General features: G+C 43.1%; 1 protein-coding gene across 1 annotated transcript in view; it reads left to right on the forward strand.

Moving 5' to 3' along the window:
• Nucleotides 1-20851, forward strand: part of LOC101655932 (SLX4 interacting protein) — a 180139-nt gene that overhangs the window by 16818 nt on the left and 142470 nt on the right. The window contains exon 2 of the mRNA XM_045295169.1: nt 1332-1406. Within this exon, the coding sequence (XP_045151104.1) occupies nt 1332-1406 (75 nt within the window). The remainder of the gene's footprint in view (nt 1-1331; nt 1407-20851) is intronic.

Here is a 20851-nt window from a genome sequence, read left to right on the forward strand (position 1 = left end):
GTCTGGGGTCTTAAAAGCTTGAAGGTAAACAAGCGGCCATCTAGCTCAGAAGCAACAAAGCCCACATGGAAGAACATATCAGCCTGTGTGATCATGAGGTAAATGTTTTATCCATCTTATGGATGTGAAATTATTTCTTCCTGTGTTTTTGTTTGCTTATTTTCATTTCTTTCATGGAAATGCCCACTGCTGTGCGTCCATTCTGATTCATAGCACTTCTATAGGGCAGCATAGAATTCTTTGATATGAGTTATAGACTACAGAGATAGTTTTCAAGACTGTACATCTCTGCAGGATCAGAAAGCTTCACCTTTCTCCCAGTTAGGGTTTGACTGATTTCAAACCTTGTGCTTAGCAGCCGATGCTTAGTCCCCTATGCTACCAGGCATGCTTTCATTTATAGAGAGCTGATTCAAGTCTTGTAAACATTTTATCTGTTGGAGTATATCTTTAGGTATAAACTTTATCCTAAACTATACCCCGATCTTTTATTATTCATAATGCTACGATTATTCATCTATATATTTTTACGTTGGTTTTCAGTACCTTTGTTAAATAGAAGTCTTAGTTCTAATCTACCAAATCAGCTGTCATCAAGTCAATTCTGACTCCTTGTGACTTTAGATAGGGTTTCTGAGGCTGTAAACCTTTATGGAAACAGATAGCCTCACCTTTCACCCCAGCAGTGGCTTACGGGTTTGAACTGCTGAAATGAGCAGTCCAAAACTTACCTGATAGAACCACCAGAGTTCCATATAGTCAGGTTTATCAGTGTTTTTATTTTAATGGTTTGTTGTCTATTAGGTCTACTGTTGTTTAGGTCTTGTTTAAGATAACTTTTCAACCAAAAGGTGCCCTATAATTTCTTAAAATATATATGTATATATAGTTTTTGCCGGAGGACAATTTCAGGGGGTAGGAAAGGAGGAGGAATGGAAACCGGAGACAGTGGGGAAGCAGGAGAAGCAGGGGTACGCTGGGGGGATTGCAGTGGATGAGTCGGAATTGCTGAGTGTAAAACTGCCATCTGCTCTGTAAACCTTCCCCAAATCCACCATAAGAAGTCTGTTTCATATTTAGGACTTTAATCCACCTGCTATTTTAATGTGTGGTGCTAGGTAGGTATCTACATTGATTTAATTCTAAGTAAACAGCTGTCCTAAAACAATTTATCCTTTCCTCCAGCTGTCATGCACTCTGAATGTATACATGTAAATGTGTTTCTGATGACGAGGGGTCCTGGTGATGCAGTGGGTTACACGTTGGGCTGCTATCCTCTCCGCTGGAGACAGAGGAGGAAGATGAGACTTTCGGTTCTGTAAAGATTACAGCCCCTGAAACCTGAAGAGGCAGTTCTGTTCTATTCTCTCGGGCTGCTGGGAGTCGAAATCAACTTCCTGGCAGTGGTGAGAGTATGATTTTTCCTGGGGGTTGGGGGCATTTTTTTGGCTATATATGGTTATTTGTTGTCTCTTCTTGTGTCAATACCAACTATTTTGATTATTGTTCCATTACATTAAATTGTTTCATCTAACAATACAAGTCACTTTTTTTTAACTTCAAAATTATCTTGGCTATTCTAGGCCACAATCTTGGATCTCACTTAAAAATTAGGAATTTTGGTTCAAGTAGCATTGAATTTGTAGATTAATTGGGAAGCACTGTCAGCTTTGTGATTGTGAGCCATCTCTTTGAACAAGGTCTATAAGACCCTTAAACATCTTTTTGTTGTTATTATAAATGGGATATTTTATTCCTTTCCTTTTTCTTACGGGAGGAAAATACATATGACATAAAATCTGCCATTTTAACCCTTTTCAAATGTACCGCTCAGTGGCATTGATCAGTTTCACAATGTTGTACAACCATAACCACTATCTATTCCCAAGATTATTTTCTTTACTCCAAACAGAAACTCTGTGTCCATTGAGCAATAACTGCTCATTTGTCTCCCCGAGTCCCTGTTAAGCTCTAATCTACTTCTGTCTCTGTGAATTGTCCTCTTCCAGATATTTCATTATTATTTGTCCTTTTGTTTCTGGCTTATTTCACTTTTCATCATGTTTTCAAGGTGGCAGTGTGTGTTGGGAATTCATTTCTTATATTTTACAATAAGATACTATAGACTTTAGGAAAATTATTTTTATTGGTTAATATTGAGACTACTAACTGTATTTAATGCTCTTTTACTGGTGTTGCTGAGATTCTCTTGAATTTTGTGTGTAGATAATCATCACCTATAAATAAGGTCAGTTTTCTCTTTCTCATTGTAACTTATAACCATTTGTTTCTATTTCTCGTATAATTACTTTTGCTAGGGCCTGTAGTATAGCAAATAATATAAGATATCATAGCAATATTTATTTTGTGCCTGACTTTAATAGAAGTCATTTTAAAGTCTCACTATTAAAATCTGTGATATTTTGCAATTTAATTATCGTGCTTCTGCGTGTGGACTTATCCTTTCCTTGGGTATTCAAAAGGGTTTTTATCTGAGGACTCAGTTTTCTCAATTTTCTTATTTTCTCCACTACACTGTCTTTAAATGGTGTTTTCAGCTTTCCCTCCTGCAAACGTTAGGTTTTGTGTTAACTTGGCAGGACCAGGATTCTCCTGTAAGGTAATCTAGCATAATGTAATCAACTCCATGATGGGATCTTCAGTGAGCAACCAAGCAGTTGTAGGAAGATTAGTGTGGAATGCTACCCCCTTATCCAGGTCACAACTTTGATGCCATTACAAGGAAGTTTCCTCAGTGATGTGGCCTACTCCTGTTTAAGCAGGCTCGGTGGGAAGGCTCCTTCCTTCTTCTTGCTGGGTCTGGGTCTTACATCTGTCTTCTTGTTTTAGACATGAGCCTACTACATGGGAGCCTACTACCCTGGGAGCTATAAGTGGCCTGCTATATTGCCTGTGCTGACTTTGAATTCAACCACCTCTGCCTCCACTGCTCTGTGGTCTTCCTGCTTTCTGATTCAGCAGTCCTGGCAACTATGGTGCATAGGAAAAGCCTTCAGCTTAACATTTGACTGATGGATTTAGACCGGACTGGATTTATCTACAACAAGTGTGTGAGCCATTTCCTTGATATGAAATTATATATATCACTGCCATCAAGTCAACCCAAGGCCAGAAAGGCCATACAGAAAGTGAGCCCCCCCCCCCAAAAAAAAAGAAAGTAAAACCCATTACGTTGCAAATGAATATAAAGTTTTTGTCCCTATTCTTTATTTCATATGAGGGGGTCTCAAACTGTTTGTGAAAAAATGGTATTGAAAGATAATGGAATTCTTCCATGAACTTTTTGAAGCCCTCTCATATATGGTCTTCTGCTCTTACAGGTTTACACTCCTAAATGTTGTAATTAAATGAGGGTCATTTGCCCACCTTCAAGCAGCGTTTTACTCTAGCCATAGTGAAAAATACATTTTATGTGGTTTCAAGTACCAAACACATACATACTCGATTTTTCTGATTGTTCACATAACATGCATGTACACATACCATATGTGCATGTATGTATGGTAATACATGTAAGTATAAATCTAGAATAAGTCATAAAACAATACCATGATTTATTTAATTCTAGATTATTCATTGTATGCATTAAGGAAAAAAAAATGGTTGTAAGCCAGTCAGTTGATTTCAGGATCCACTAATGTGTTTCTATTTGAAAAGTATAGTTGAATGTATATTTGAGATAGCATCTATAAGAGTTTTAGGCTCAAGAATAGGAACAATTGTAAGGATGGCACAGGACTGGGCAGTGTTTACTTCTCATGCATAGAGTCACTAGAGCTGACTTGATGGCACCTAACAACCACAACATAAAGTTAATGTGCCTTTTCCTTACTTGTATTTGCATTTACTGGCAGAGGAAATATTCAAATTTATCAAGGGGCTCCAAAAGCTTATGGAACACCAGCAAGTGTGATCGGAGGTTATTACCATTAAAATCCAAGCTAAGAAAAGGAGGCTGTATCACAGCTTAAAATGCTGAGTACTTGGTTTGCAGAAGACTGTGGATGACAGCGAAAGCTCCAAATCCATTTCCACACCTGCTCCATGTGGACTAAGCCTCCATTGACTTCGTTCATCTGTTAACCATTGATGTGAATAGTTGTTTCTCCAGAGAGAGTGCCATGAGAAGATTTCTGCAGACATGGCTAGGTTAACATTGAACATATTACCGTTTGCTTTCCCTTTTGGCCCATTTTAACTCATTCTGATTTTTATTTGTTATCAATTTGCATTGAAGTTTTTCTGTGTCTTATTCTGTGGTGGTGGTGGTTGTTTTTTTCCTTTGTTTTAAAAATATTTTCTTTATATGAAATGCAAGATATTGGTACATCTATAAAGAAAGCAACTAGATGAACAGTCACTGTGCATAGGCATTGACTCAGTGGCAGTACATTTGTTTTTTACTTTGGGTTTTATAAGCTCCAGACACTGAGACAGCTCCCAGACCATCCCAAGTTGTCAAACTTTAAAACTTATGCTTTTAACCAATAAGAGAAACATGTCCACTATATTCCAAAGAGGAACTGCTGCTTTATTTTAAACTCAAGTTTTAATTATTCTTCCTAGCCAATGTGGTTGGTGTTTTAGCATATGAGGGGATAGCCCCCCCCCACCAAAAAAAGGAAATTTTTTCCAAAGCTATGTATGTAAATTAGTTTTACAAAATAACCTTGTCACCTTACAAGTACTCTCCATTACACGTAATACATTTGTCAAATCTGCGATTCTATTCTTGGAAACATTTTTCAAGCTCATCTGTTTGTTGTCAAATTGCTGTCCTTTCATGTCCCTCTGTATTCATGGAAACAAAAAGAGATTGTATGAATGAGGTCAGGTTAGTAAGGTGTGTGGAGCAAGACAGGCATGATTTTTTTTTTTTGCCCCAAACTGAGATGGCTGCTTGAGCAGCTGCATTGTCATGTTGGCAAAACCAGGCCCCCGTCTGCCACAAATCAGGCCTTTTTGGTCTAACACTGATACACAATCTTTGCAGAACCTCTAAGTAGAAAGCTTGATTAACAGTCTGACCTGGACCAAACCCCAAATGCACTACGAGTTGACATTTTCATCCATTCAGGAAGTTGAGGACGTCCAGAACAAGGTTTGTCATCAATCGAAAATTCACCTTTTTTGAAATGAGAAAACCACTCATACACTTGAGTTTTTCCCATAGCGCTATCCTTGTAAGCTGTGTTCAACATCACAACACTTTCTGTGACATTTTTCCCAACAGGAAACAAAATTTCACAGCCTCATGCTGTTTTCTTAAATCAGCCATCACAAAAAACGAGGTTCGAGCAAAACTGCTTTTATGAAAAAATTTACCGTGACCAGAGAGAATTTTCACGGGCAACACCACTGGGTGCACTAACTCAGAGTGAGTTGCTCCATGCTTGCCTATCATGAAAATGCATGCTATGTGTTTTGCTCCGCTCACCTACCGCCCACCCACAGCTTTTTGGGGGTACCCTCTCATAAAAAAGATACTAATAAGCAGTGAAGGAACCAGAGCTTTTTTTCACCCCCCTCGTTTTCACACCCTAAGGAGCCATTATAATCTATCTCTAGAATCTGACTTTACTGAAGAGTTGGCTCCTGACTTTACAATTGCCAGTAAGCGGTAAGCCCTCTCTGGAATGAGAGATGGTGAAGGCTCATCTGACTTCTTGACCATTGCCATCCACTTCCTGAAGGTTCTAGACAGGACTGGTGCAGGCCTCCTTCCTGACAAAGAGCCCATGACGTGTGGTGTGGCCACACACAAATGGCAGCATCCATTCACTTGTACTTTATCAAACTGGCGTAAAAAGGCTAGGGTTGAGATGAGAGTTGTTATCACCTTCCAGAAAAAATGTGTCCTAAAATATTACTTTCTTTTCATTTTCTTCTGAGACACGAACAACTTATTTTTTTTTAATGTAATGATTTTTTTGTCTAAGGCCTTTTTTTTATAAAATGTACTGTTGTTTTAGTAGATATTAACTGAATATATAAAAATCTAATACTCTGAGGAACAGAGTAGACTATTACTACTTAAATAAGTGGAAATATAATCTTTGATTTGCATGTAACCTCACTAAGCAAAGCATGAGCAGACTGCTCAATGAGTGGAGCTGAAAGTCTTGCCCTCAAAGGGGCTTTTTACATTTTCTTAGGATAGCTATCTGGAAACGGATTAATGGATTATAGCACACTGGCAAAGATTGATTATAAAGCTCGCTGCTGGCAAAGGTAGGGCAATCACAGCCACCGCCTTCTACCTGGTGTCCCTGCTGTGCCTTCATCAGATCTCAGTCTGCGTCCCTGTGACAGCATGAGTGATCCTGTTAACTCCAGTCAGAGCCTCTCACTCCTCTGCTCCGATGCTTACGGTGACTGCCTGAGGCTGTCTTGTGCAGAGTCAGAGCCTAGGGAATAGGTCTTTGTCACCTGACTCTGATGCTCATGCCTGCATGTCCATCCCATTTTAGCCACCGATTTCTTGTTATTCTGGGAAGTCTCCAACTCCTGTCTCATAACCTGTGCTTGGAATACTCTCGGTCTAGAATACTCCTCCCCAGGTATCACCACCCCATTGAATCTAATAACTGCCATATCTCTTTCATCATTCTTTGCTTTATTTTTTCGCTGCATTCTTTTTCATCACATATGCTCTATATTTTGCTTGCTTCTTGTTGTTAGTCTGCTCCCATTATGATGAACACAGAGATTCTTACCTGGTTGTTCAGTGCTGGAGCCTTAGGACCATTGGAACCACCTAGGGAATGTGGAGCCCAACATTGCCAGCCCCTGAGCTGCTGCCCTAAAAAGTAGCATGTAATAGTTGGAACACAGTTGATGATCAACAAAGATTTGGTGAATGTGCCTGCCTAGCCAGTATATTTATCCTGTGTAGTTACACAATGGGCCGCTATCTGCATGGTTAGCACTTCAGTTCAAATCCACCAACTGTACTGGGGGAGAAAGATAAGGCTTTTTGTTTCAAAAGCATTTACAACCTAAATATCTCAAAGGAGTGGTTCTACCCTGCCTTGTAGAGTTGCTCCGAGTGGCTCGGACAGTGGGTGTGGTTTTGTTTTATATAACCCTTACAATTTTCTCCTGTAGTCACTTACCAATTTGCTTTTTGACCTTGACATTGTGACCATGAGTTTGGTTCTCTATCCATTTATAATGACTTGGGTTACCTTGGAAACGTCCCTCTAGCATTGATACAATTGTGGGCCTCTTTTTAAAAGGCCTACACTGCTATCTGTCCCTCCACATTTACATCAGTAGGGCTTCTTCTAGATATGAATGAGATGGTTTTATGGGCCAAGGTGGAAGGAGCACTGGAGGTGTAATGGCTGCAAGTTGGGCTGTGATCCACAAGGTCAGCAGTTCGAAACCATTATCCACTCTGTGGGAGAAAAACAGGACTTTCTACTCTGATAAATGGCTCCACTCTCTGGGATGCACAGGGGCATTTCTAAATGTCCTAAAGTAAAGGGTTACAGTTGCTATGAATCAGTATCGACTCAATGGCAGTGAGACTTGAAGGGCCATGGTTGAAGTGTACCCAAGGCTATCTATGATACGATTTTTTCACGAGTTCTTAAGTCTCCAGGTCTACAGAGTTAATGTTGCTCCTAAGTTGTCTGCCCAACAATTGGACTGATGGGCTGGATTTCAGTATCAGACACACAGATGCTGAGTTAATTGTGACTTGGAGCAACCCTGTTGGGCAGAGTAGAATTGGTCTTTTGGGTTCCTGAGACTAACTCTTTACAGGAGTAAAAAGCAAAGTCTTTCTTCTGAGGAGCATCTGGTGGGTTCACACTGCCGACCTTGTGGTTGGCAGTGCAATGGGTAATCCCTGCACCACCAGGGCTCCTCGGAGCTAAGTACAGGGGAAGTAAGAAGTTGAACTGAAAAAAGAAAAAGAAGTTGAACTGGATTAGGACCATTGGAACCACCTAGGAAATGTGGATTCAAGCATTGCCAGCTGCTGAGCTGCTGCCCTAAAAAGTAGACACACACCTTTTTCCTGTGAAAGTGCTTGGTAGGCCAGCCTGCTGTACTGTGCCTGGGAAGGTTTGGTGTGTGTGCCCAAAGCTTTTGCAAGTACCATACTTTCATGTGAAGGACAATTCCATCCACACATTGCGCGCCTTCTCTTTGCAACTCATGTCAGGATTCGCCATGTGTGAGGGAAAAGCAGCGGCAAGGTAGGAAACCTTGATACTTTCTTGGGGTGCTGAGTGGAGTTAGCAGCCCTAAGCTTTCCTAAGTCCCGTTGTCTCTGTTGATGGACAGCCGCAGGCTGGGTCTTTGATTCGCAAACCCTGAAAGGCAGTTCAGTAACGTGAGTCAGACATGCTGTCTTTCTTTCTTGAAGGCCCAGGGGCCCTGCAGAATGGACAGATTATTGGGGAATGAAGAATTCCCTGAGAGCACAGGAAGAACCTCTCTGTTATGTGGGAAGCCGTAGTCACTTGTGGATGTGCCCAGGTCTCCCCTGAAGTGGATCTGGACAACTGCACATGGACAGAGGGATGGAGGAAAGGGCACTACACCTCCTACATGGAAAGAGCCCTTCCCAAGGGCCTCCCAGAGACTCTCTCTGCCCTTCCCTTCAAAGCTATCATTAGGGCTCTTTATTTTAATCATGGCTCTGTGACATTCTTACGTAGGAAGTGGACCGTAGCTGCATGGGGGAGCTGGGGAGAGGTACTGTATTTTTACATAAATAAGGTGCTCTCTCTTTTTTTTTGTAAGCTGTGCTAGTCCCTCATGTATTCACTTCCTGTATATGTTAAATGGGTAGGCATATAACTTACATTTTAAAAAAGATGGTGTCTCCACTAGCCAACCTGATCAAACTTTGCGCCTGGAAAATGCCATATTAGACTTACATTTCTCTCTGTAGCACAGGAGACCAGCACCGGCCTGTGTGCTGGAGTCCTGGCTTCCCAGCAGGCCCTCAGAGAGGCTGTGGGATATTCTTGGCCAGGAAGATGGTGGCTGCAGTAGAAGGGGGCCACATGAAAAATGGCTGTGAGCCACTGCCTGCAGGGGAGAGTGTGTCACACACAAGGAGCCGAGCCTAGGTAGCTGGACTTGTAGCAGCTCCATACTCCCCAAATGAAATTTAAAGTCGACTTATTTACACTGTTGTCGTGGCAACAGTAAAACTATTCTGACCTCTGGCTGGGCTGTGGGAGATTCTAAAAGAAATCACAAGAGAGGGGGAGACGGGCAAGTGCCAGGGACAAAAAACATATACTGAAGTACCTTTCTTTTACTTACCCAGCCAACTGAGAATAAGAATTTGTGTATTTGACAGTCAAATGGGAAATGGCATTGCATGTTGTAACATGAACCTGTTTACATTAGTGATTGCTTATCTGTTTATTGTTTAGACACAGTGTACCGAGAACTTTCTTCAGGCTAGGAGCTATTAAAGATGTGAGAACCAGCTAGCCTGCTAGTCCGAAACATTAAGGGCCTTAGAGGAATGATAAATGCAAACAGCCCAGGTTCCAGAAACTGTCTTGAACATTTAAACTCTAGACTCTGGGAATGTGTGCACATTTTCAGTTAGTCAGATGTGGATAATTTCTCTTTATGTGAGGTCTTTTACACTTATATCTTGTCTGGACTGGGTGGAGCCCCTGCTTCAATTCTATTTCTAGCTTGAAGATGAAATTATTGCAGACCAAAGCCAGTGCTCCTTGGAAAATGGGCAAGATAGAGACGGCCTGCCTGTCTGCTCTTCTGGCTGGGGCACGAACTTGGGGCCCTCCTTTGGTGTATGCTTCCGGGAGGATTGTGCAAGGTCTGCATGAAGCTACGAGCCCGAGCCCAAGAACTGCCAGCCCTTAGGGTCCGTGTTTAGTAACCAACTAAGATCTCTTCCACGTCTTGACCCTGGACTTATTTGTACATGAGCCTCACTAGACACCCAGAGATCAAAGACCTTGTTAGCCATTTCTGTCATCCTCTTTCTCTGTTTACCTCAATATATGTTTTCAATAGTATTATGTATAAATATAACCCAGTTATAGAAAATTTATTGTCTTTTTGAAAAAACGTTTTAGATTTTTTTTTTTAAAGACACCCCGCCCCCCCTGCTGCTCCAGGCCCCCTTTCGAACCTGCCCATTCATCCTAGATTCCCAGTTTGATGGTAGAGCTCTATAACCAAGTTTGTTGCATGCGGCTCCACTTTGCATTCATGGTTATGATATTGAAACTTCAGGACCACACACAGATAGCAAACTCTCTGGCCACTTAAGCATGTAAACAGTCTGGCTTTTTATAAAGTGGAAAAATATTTCTTGTGCACTATTTTAACATGATCAGCATGTTGAAACTTGGTGTGCAACTGTGTCAACATTTCCCTGGCTCCCTAGAGCAAACCTGGAGCGCTTCATGGTAACATATAAAATGCAGAGTTGGGTTTGTTTACTACTGAGATTTAAACAGCAATTACAGTCCGAAATGGACTCCAAACTTGGGATACGTAATAAATGAAATAATTATTTTTTGCATAATGATTATGCTAGTTAAAATAATGAGCCCTTTGCAGAAGGCTAAGATTCTTTTTGGGAAGCAGAGAAAAATGAGTAGCTGGAATTCCATGGAAAGGAGTGGTTCAGCCTTAGGCTGTTAATTCAAAGGTCAGCAGTTTGAACCCTCAGCTGCTCTGCGGGAGAAAGATGTGGCTGTCTGCTTCGGAAAAGATTTCTAGCCTTGGAAACCCAGTCGGTGTTCTTCATGGCTGGTGGGGTTGCCATGAAATCTCTTTCTAGAAAAGCACACCTTGGATTCAGCCTGCCGTAGCTTCTTTTGTTTCAAATATACACTAAAAATGCCTCAAATTCCTTCCTATGTTCTGGACACAAGCTTAAACACAGTATGCCTCTTGTTTCTCCTTGTTGGTTCTCTTGAGGGAACCTGTAAATAAATAAGCAGGTAAGCAAAAAATAAAGTGTTTGTGAATCCAATGAAATGCATTTTTTCAACATGAGATGGTTACTGAGGGCCCTGCCTTAGACGCTGACACCCCCCCCCCAGGATATATCAGTGAACAAGACAAATGAAAGCCTCACCTCTCATGAGTCTTACATCTGAATACAAAAGTAAGACAGTATTTAAAATCAATTTTAAAATATTTTAAAGGCAAAACCAATTGCTGTCGAGTTGATTCTGACACATACTGATCCCATGTAACACAGAGTCAAACTGTATTCCACGGGCTTGTCAAAGACTGAACGTTTGGAAGCGAATAGCCAGGCCTTTCTTCTCGGGGGTCTAGGAGTGGGTTCAAACCTCTGACCCTTCAGTTTGTAGTTGATCCTTTCATGTTTTGTGGCACCCAGGGGCTCCCACAATAAGCACTAATCCAGAGATAGGCACTATCAAGCAAGAAAAGCAGCAGTGTGTGGGAAGGCCCCAGGCAGCCATTCTAAAGAGGAAGGTCAGGATGCCCCATGCCAGGAGGCAACTGGAAGGAGGGGAGGCTCTTCACTCCATGGTGTCTGGAAAGCGTGCTCCAGCTAGTGGAGACTAGTGTGTTTGAGAAGCAGCACAAAAGCAAGTGTGGCTGGAGAGGAGTGAGCAAAGAGTAGCTTGGGGGAAGTGCTGGGTCTGAAGGTGACCTGACGTCCATTAACACTTTAGGAGTAGGGTGTCTAGAAAGGCCTTTGAGGTCATGCTGTTTGAGGAAGACCCTCAACCAGATCGACTGACAGAGTGGCTGCAATAGTGAGCTCCAGCACAGTGAGGGTGAGAATGGCATAGAAGCGGGCCGCCGCTGTGGTGCATGGGGTCACGAAGAGCTGGAACCCGACTCAAGGCAGCTAACAGCCACACACAATGCTATTAGAATCGACATCCGAAGGATTTGAAGAGCCTGTGATGTGAAGAGGTAGGCAGGAGAGTTCCAGGCAGGGAAACAGCAGACAGCGGGGCTAAGATAGGAGAGGAGAGAGGCTGCTTTTGCGGCCCCATCTTCACAAAGGAGGAGGCACAGCGAGAGGAGGTGCAAACAGAAAGGACCCCTCCAGGAAGGGGCCTGAGGTCCGGGGCAGTGGGTTTGGAATTCCCTCTGTGTGAAATGAGATGTAGACTGTGGTGATGTACTCTTTTTATGCGCAGTTCTCATGTGAGGTCGCAGAATGAAAGAAGAGGAGAGGAGGCCTGGCATCAGACCTACTTTGTTTGCCCTTGTGCGCCACAGCCTTGCCTGTGCATAGGGAAATAGCTGGACAGTGGCCAAAGGAATGGACACATGGCCAAACAGTGTGGCAGCACAATCCCCAGGAGATGGAAACCTATTACTTTTATGTTTTGAGATATTTGGAAACTACAAAGAAAGAGAGAGGAGAATACCAATAATAATACAATAGCATTAGCATTCTTATACTAAGGAACCCTGTTGGTGTGTGGGTTAAGCATTGGGCTTGCTAACTGCAGGGTTAGTGGTGCAGACCATTCTGCTTTTTAAAATTTGTAGTCTTAGAAACCCGATGAGCCTGAATTGACTCAATGGGAGTGATACTGACTACCCAAGATTTATAGCAGTTAACATTTGGACTTTCTTTTTTTTTTTTTGCTTTTATTATTACTCTTTTTGTGTGCCGAAAAAGCACACAAGAGATGGGGTGTGAGTGGGGAGTGTGTGTGTGTGTGTCTTAAAAGTCCTTTCACGTATCTGTCCTCAGTGCCCTACCCTCTAGGCAGCCAGGTTACGGGTCTGCCTTATAATTTATTAGCAGATTCTTTGTTCTAGTCTGCATCTGGGAAGGAGAATATAGAAAAGAGAGCCAGTGTTTTTGAAGAGGCCATGTGGCAGGCATCATGGCCCAGTGCTCATCTGGCTGGAGTTGGCAGGAGTGTCTGTGTACACAGTTGTCCCTATCTGCAGAACATCAGCCCTCCTCAGCAAACACTTAGTAAGGGCTTAGCATAGTGGTTGGCATGCTGCTCAGACAAGGAAGGGGGCTTTAGAGAATTGTGGGAAAATGTATTATCCTTATATTTAATGTTCCCATCAACTTTCCAAACCCCTTTGTACATGCAGGGCCCGAAATGGCCCCGCCTGAAAAATCTTCTCCTGCCGGCATCCTTTTCACATGATGTGCCCCGCATCAGTTTCCCTCTGCTCCTCTGATATGGGAGATCTTCAACACAGGTGACGTTTCAGATAAAGCTGACTATCTCTTTCTTCATTTGAAACCATTTCGAGAGAACGCATCCTAAAATGTGCTGCAGATTTAGATCCAGCTTCCTAAATGGGCTGGGTGAACTAAGATTTCACCTTCGCTTTGGATTAGCTGGCACCGCTCTTATGCAAAACTTCCATTATCTTATGAAATATACCAGAGGAAAGAAGAGTGATGAATATTCAAAAGTCCCTGGGCGGTACAAATATTTAACATACTTTGCTGCTTCTGGGTAGAGTGGCGATTTCATTAAGATCACCCCAAGGTGCCCTGGAAAAAAGGCAGAGTGGTCTTCCAGAAAATGGGCCACTGGAAACCTTGTGGAGCCCCGTCCCACTCCGACACATGGGGGTTGCCTGTGAGCTAGAATCAACACGAAGGGCAACTGGTTTCGTGGGGTTTTTTGTTTGTTTTGTTTTGTTTTTTATGTTTAGCTGCATTCATTTATGCTCTCAGGGGGCATGGACAGAATGCTCCTCAGTAAATGACCTCAGACTGCTCTGTTTGGAAAACGCTTCCATCTGCTTTTGCTAGCTTCTCAGTCTTCTCTTACCAACAGCCCACCACCTCTCCCTTCTTGCTGTTGTCAGTGAAGCTACCTCTGCTTCCATGTCTCTTCTCATGACTGAGGTCCCACAACTTTGGCCTGGGAAAGCCGAACATCCAATTAAGTGACCTCTAAGTAAGGCTAAAATCACTCTGTGGGAATGAGTGGTTCTCCGAGGGTTTTCTGTCTGATTTGTCCCTAACTTGGGTCTTTGTTAGATTCCCAATCTCACATCTTGGTCCAGCTGGCAAGCACGGTTTTCCTGGTCTCTTCTGTGTAACTGACTCAAAGCCTCACTGCTGTGCTGTGAAGCTGCTTCCTAAGCATTCTCTACTTGCTCTCTTTGATGGGGCTCATTTCTCTTCCTTCTATAGCAGGTCAGGGCTTCGTGACCTATTTCCTTTGGTTCTTTCCACAGTGTCTGATCAAGAGTGTATGGGGGCAGAGGTATGGTGGTGGATAACTGGGTAGTGCCTGTTGTGATTCAGCATTAGTGGACAGTGACTATCAGCTTGCTGCGAAATCTTATTGCAGAATCTATGATGCTTATTCTTTTTCTAAAAGAGTCTCTTTGGTGAGTAGGGACTGGGGTCTTAAAAGCTCATCAACAGCCATCTAAGATGCAGGGATTGGTCTCTCCCTGTCCAGAGTAAATAAGAGTGATGGCTATCAAAAAACCCCAAAGCATCCAGAAACAACTAGTTTAGTGGACTAATGGACCAAGTATACCTCAGTCTCCAGTACTGTCGGCCCAGAAGAACTAGATGGTGCCCAGCTACCATTACCAACTTTTTGGAAAAGGGTAATATTAGAAGCTTCTGGATAGAGTGGGAGAAAAATTTGGAACAAAACTGAAATCATAAAGGGGACCAGATGGGATCCACAAGACTATAGCCCTTTGTCACTCTTCAGAACTGGAACTGAACTCACCCCCTTGTTATAATAATCTGCCATTTAAGAGCAAAAGGGCTGAATTTACCAAGACCAAAGTTCAGAAGGTAAGGCAAGGAGGAAGAATAGAAATAGGAAGTACCATGAAGAATTAGAATAAGTGATGGTACTTTGAGGAGAAGACAATGGTTGAAGTGAAACAAAATCTGCATGCCTTGTTGAATTAACAATTTAGGATTTACTCTTTAAATCTTTACCTAATTAAGGGGGAAAAAGTCAACAAGAAAAATGACTTGACTGAAGTTACCAAGTTGATAGTTGCTGACAGAGCAGTGTTTCCACCGGGAAGCGGTCTGACCACTGTGGTCAAAATCTGATTTGGGGCGGTGATAAATCTGAGCCTGGCAGCTGCTAAGTAGAGCAACTATGACCACAACATAAAGTAGGTGACCTCTCTTCTGTGCATGCTGTCTCAAGCCTGGTGGGATATCACCTCAAGCAGGCCAGATTTTCTACTGTTTAAAAATAAAAAGATTTTGGAATTTATTCACTGTCTGGACAAAGGCTTAACCCAGAAAATGTTCATTGCAACACAATTTATAATAGTGAAAAATTGGAGAGGGCTGGCCCAGTGCTGGGGAGATGAATAAATAAATTTTGCCTCATATGCATGTGAAAGTTGGATGATGAACAAGGAAGACCATAGAAGAATTGGTCGATTTGAATTATGGTGTTAGCAAAGAATGTTGAAAGTACTGTAGACTGCCAGCAGGACAAACAAGCTTTTTCTGTCTTAGAAAAAGTATAACCAGAGTTTCCCTTGGAAGTTAGGATGGTGAGGCTTCATTTCACAAACTTCAGACATGTTATTAGGAGAGACCAATCCCTGGAAAGGAACTGAGTGCTTGGGAGAATAGAAGGCCAGCAAAACAGAGGAAAACTGTCAAGGCAGTGGATTGACCCAGTGGCCGCCGCACTGCGAGGTGCAAACCTGACCATGACTGTGAAGGTGGCGAGGACCAGGCAATGCTTTGTTCTGCTGCTCACAGGGCTGCTCTGAATTTATGATGCTATTAAAAAGTTGCATGTCAGAGTTGTTAATAACGAACAGTTCTAATGTTATAATGGGAAGTCAGACACGCAGAATTATAAAGTAAGAAAGACTGTTATATAAAGTTGTATACCTGGGTACTTCAGGAAGCCCATGGAAAAATTCTATTATCTTTTAATGCCACTTGTTTCACAAAATCTTTGAAGCCCCCTCATATAGTAGATGGGCTTAATAAGTATGTAAAAAATTAAAGAAGATAGGAATGGGTTGAGAAATATTATGGACAGAAATGGCCTTTTTCTTCAGGTGGGTTGCACTGTTGAGTAAGGGATAGCTCTTCCTCAGGTCAACAATTTAAAGCCAGTAGCCACTCCATGGGGGAAAGATGTTATTTGCTCCCTTAAAGATGTCCAGCCTCAGAAACCATCTGATTTGGAATTGACTTCATGGTTTTAGTTTTGTTTGTTTTTTTTTAATTTCCTTTCTGTACCTTACGCAATTTTTAGAATTCCCATGTATCATGTTTATAAATTTTAAAAAATAGTCCTTTTAGGTTATTAAAAATAAAAATTAAACATGTGAAAGGGCTTAGCACTCAGGAGAGAGTTCTTTCCTTCCCCCTCCTCTCCACCCCCTATCCCATTATGTAAGGATTCTGGTACACAGCACTGTAATGGTGTTCTTAAAGGACAGTGGATTGGGAGACCATTGTCTCCTTCCTTACTCTTTAGCTGTGAGACATTGTCAAAGTCACTGGTCTCTTTTGAGCCCCAGTTTCCTCCTCGGTGAGAATGAGAGTAGAACCATCTACTGTGCTGGCCATTGGACGCGGCTGTGCTTTATAAACGGAAGTGCCCCACAAAGGAGTCACATCCATTATTCTGCTATCTAATTGCTCAAACCGGTGGGGGAACTGGGGCCACTTCAAAGACATGGCATGGAAGTCAGTTACCTGATGTAAAGGCAGTTTATATACTAAACGTTCAGGAAGAGAATGTGTGCATTTCAGTAGTACAGCCATGCTATCTACCCTTCTCTGTGTCTCAGCTGTCTTCTTTCTTTACCTCCTCCCCAGAGGTGGGTTACCCCAAAAGGTAGGTAAGCACCCGCTTGCTTACTAATCTGTAACGGACAGCGTCCATGGGAAACATTTCACTACAGCTTAGTACGCAAGCACACAGCCCTTACTCCCCTGGCTTACGGAGTGGACGTGCCTTCCCTGTCCCTGCCTGTAAGTTAGAGAGGCGATTTTGATTCTGTGGGGCTTGAGGAGAGACAGATGCCAACCATCCCTAGAAACAGAAATCTTCGATGTGATGTTAGTCGTGAAGTTGTTCACTACAAGTAATCCGGCACTGCTCTTCCTTCTCGGACTTCTTTTTAAAACTCTTGATTTGTACTCACACCCTGAACTGACGACCCTGCGGTTCTTAGGGTGCTGAGGAGCTCCCGAGTCTGATACTTCTAATGGCCTCACCTATCTGTCATTCTGGCAACAGGCAGCTGGGGCTGCAGGCCTGTTATGCAGTTGACTATCACTCACCTGTTGGAACCTGCTTTGCTCTAGCTTCAGGGAACTGAGCCTGGCCTGAGGCGCCTGACAACTTATTATTGGGCCCAGGTTGACCAGACCCAGCATGAATTGGGCACAGTGTGCCTCTGCAGGATCCTGCCAGCCCAGACACTGGATGCGTGGTTTGAGACTGAGCCATTTCCTGGGTTGATTCATCAGAGCACCTTGCTTTGGCACCGCGTTCCTGCCTCTCCATTCCCCCTTTTGGGTGGAATGGAAGTAGCCTGCTTTCCGAGGCTGTTTTCAATTGTGGTAGCCCTTTACAACTCAGAGAGTTTGAAGTGGATTGTCTTCTTGATCTATCGACATTCATTAAATCTGTGGATTGGGCAAGACTTTCTCTTTTTATCAGTGAGATGAGGCTAAGGCACACCCAAAGCGTTTTAAATCAGTCTCAGGAAGACACTGGGGAAGTCACCTCGTACAGGTTTTCACCCTCTGCTCCTCCCTGCCGTAGATAGGGTCAGACTACCTCTGAGGACAACGTATCCGGGGCCCAGGGGGACTGGACTCAGCATACACCAGGGATTTCGAACTCTCTGATGAGAGTACTGGTTCAGCTGACCCTCAGGCCTACAGTAAGGTAGTAGTAATTTTATACTGAACTGAAATCTGCCTCCCCGAAACCTACCCTTGGTTGTTTTGTCAACAAGAGTATTTTTAACAGCTAGTCAATAATAACAATGGCAAGAACCCCCAACCCACTGCCATGGAGTTGATTCTGACTCATTGTGGCCCTACAGGACAGAGCAAAACTGCTGCCCAGGGTTTCCAAGGTTGAAAATCTGTACAGGAGCAGAAAGCCATCTTTCTCCCACAGAATAGCTGGTAGCTTAGAACTGCTGACCTTGTGGTTAGCCACCAGGCCACCTCAGTAACCATAATCAAAACCAAAAAACCACTCACTGCCATCAAGTCATTGCTGACACATAGCAGCCTCCTGTGGGTTCTGAGACTGTAACTGTGCACGGGAGTAGAAAGCCCAGTCTTTTTTCCATGGAGCTCTGCTAGTGGTTTCGAACTGCTGACCGTGTGGATCACAGTCCAACACTTCCCCACTACATTGTTACCAGGACTCCTTACAGCAGTTATAGAAATGATTGATTTAATAAAAGCCACAGGAGCAGTTTGGCACCTCCCATCTCACTTAGATACACCTACCTTCCAGAGAGGAGAATACTATTGCTACGCCCGTTTCACAAGGAGGTTTTGAATGTAGGGCCCACAGTTAGGCAGTGAGGTTTATGAGCAGAGAGCACTGGTCTCCGCATCAAGCTGACTCACACTCGCATGTGACAGCCCTTCCTGTGTGTGGGATGAAACCACAATCCTGCCCTCCCCACCCCATATTTTTTCTTCTCCTTCCGTATGAGTTGAGTTCCTATTAATAAAATTCCTTTTGAATTTCTTAAACATTTATTATGTTTCCAGGTGTTATACCCAGCTATGCTTACTTCTTTGTGCCAGAATCCTGACTGAAAATGTGGTGCCCACAAGGAAGTTCCATTGTGATTACTTTGAGTTTCATTTTAAATGTGAAGTGTAGACACTGTCAGGCTGTGCTTATCATTCGAATAGTTTGCTACTTTATTTTTGTCAGAGAACACCACATAGGCAGACTATGGGTTTGAAAGGTCGAGTCTGTCCATTAGCTTGAGTCCAGAGCAGGGACTAGGAAACTATTCTGTGCAGGCCTGCTATTAAGTCCTTCCAGCTTGTGGGCCATGCAGTCTCTCTTAAAACTACCAACCCTGCTTGCAATGGGAAGTCTGTAAGTAAATAAGCCTGCCTGTGTTTTAGTAAAACTTTATTTACAACAACCAGCATGCCTGGGTTTTGGTCCTGGTTCATCGTCAGCCTTTAATGGATTTTTTCTGGCTCATGAGAAAGTGCTTACAAGTGGGTATGAAGTAAGTCAGTCCTCGTGGTTTGGTGTCACTGTTAAATAGCATCCCCTTTCCAACTCAAAAGTGTCTTGGCCAATCAATTCATGTATTATCACCTTAGTGTCTTGTCAGTTTAAAATGACGAATGCTACTAATAATATGAAGTAGAATCCCCAATCCCTGAACTTACTTTGGTTATTTTGTGTGATTGAAAACCAGACCCTTGAGCACCAGGTGTTCCATCCACAGATTCGTATCCTGCCCCAGTTCAGGAATAGGGCCTGGCTCTGGAGAGTGGGTGGAACGTTGAGGCCATCTGGAAGGGGTCCCCTAGCTCACATCTGTGGAGCGCTGCCTGTGTTCTGGGTGCTCTTCTCAAAGGCCTTGTCTGGACCAGCTCATGAAATATACACGAATCCAGTTACTATGTCACTGGGTACTGTGGAGTCAATTCTGACTCATAGTGACCCGATAAGGACAGAGTGGAACTGCCCAGTTGGTTTTCCAAGGCCGTTATTTTTATATAAGGGAGTATATCCCAGGTCTCTTCTCCTGAGGAACAGCCAGTGGGTTTGAACCACTGAACTTGAGTTAGTCGCCAAGCACCAACTGAAACCATGGCTCCAGAAAGCGTGGTGATTTTGCCCATTTTACTGATGACGAAACTAAGGCACAGAGGGTCAGAACATCTGCCTAGGGTCACAGAGCTAGTGGATTCAACCTTGGGCTACTTGACCCCAGAATCATAGTTTGTGCTTAATGGAGTTTTTCTGGGAAATGAGAAAGTGTTTACAAGTTCTGAGGCTGAACAAGCATGGGGTGATACAATCTAATAAATCAGTCATGTGGAAGCAGAACACAATTAGGACGAAGTGGAACCATGCTCTTTTCCTAGGCTAGGAGATGGCAGACATTACCTCCCACCTCCCTCATCTAAGTATAAGCAACAAGGAGGTCAGGCATGTTTGGGAGGGGCCTTTCAGTGGGAGTACGAGCATTTTAAAAGTCTCAGGCCTTCAGGTTGAAAGGGACCTCCTTAGGGTACTGGAAGGAGGGAATTTACGGCCAGGAGATAGATACTAGGTGGGCAGAGTGCACCACTGGACAGCAAGGAAGTTGGAGCTTGAAGAGGGAGTGTAGGACACTTTCTGGTGTACTCAGAGCTTTAACTGGTGGAACTGAAGGCAGAAGACTAGAGAATCGTGCCTGTGCTTCTCCTGGCCAGTGCCCATCTGTGGGGGAGTAAAGAAATCAGTATTCAGCATTGAGAATTCAGTAGGTTTATCTGGACACCAGAGACTCCTAGCTACAACCTTAGAAGGAGGGTAGCCCACACTTGATTGACTGACTCTTAAGCTCTTAAAATGTAGATGCCCATCTTTCTAGCTTTGTGATTTAAAGAGAATGTCAAGTTGCACATAATTGTGAAAGACAGTTGCCTTCTTTAGCTAAGCCTATGGCAAAAGGAAATCTTTAAAAATAATTTCCATTTGGCTCTTATTTGGGGTGGGGTGGAGGTGGGTATACTTTTTAAAGCAGTGACTCTAACATGTCCCCATATGAGGACAGTCTTTTTAAAAAAATCATTTTATTAGGGGCTCTTACAACTCTTATCACAATCCATACATACATCAATTGTGTAAAGCACATTTGTACATTCATTGCCCTCATCATT

This window comes from Echinops telfairi, unplaced genomic scaffold (assembly GCF_000313985.2).
Source record: "Echinops telfairi isolate 266 unplaced genomic scaffold, ASM31398v2 ScPeMD7_5592;HRSCAF=6446, whole genome shotgun sequence".
NCBI lineage: Eukaryota > Metazoa > Chordata > Mammalia > Afrosoricida > Tenrecidae > Echinops > Echinops telfairi.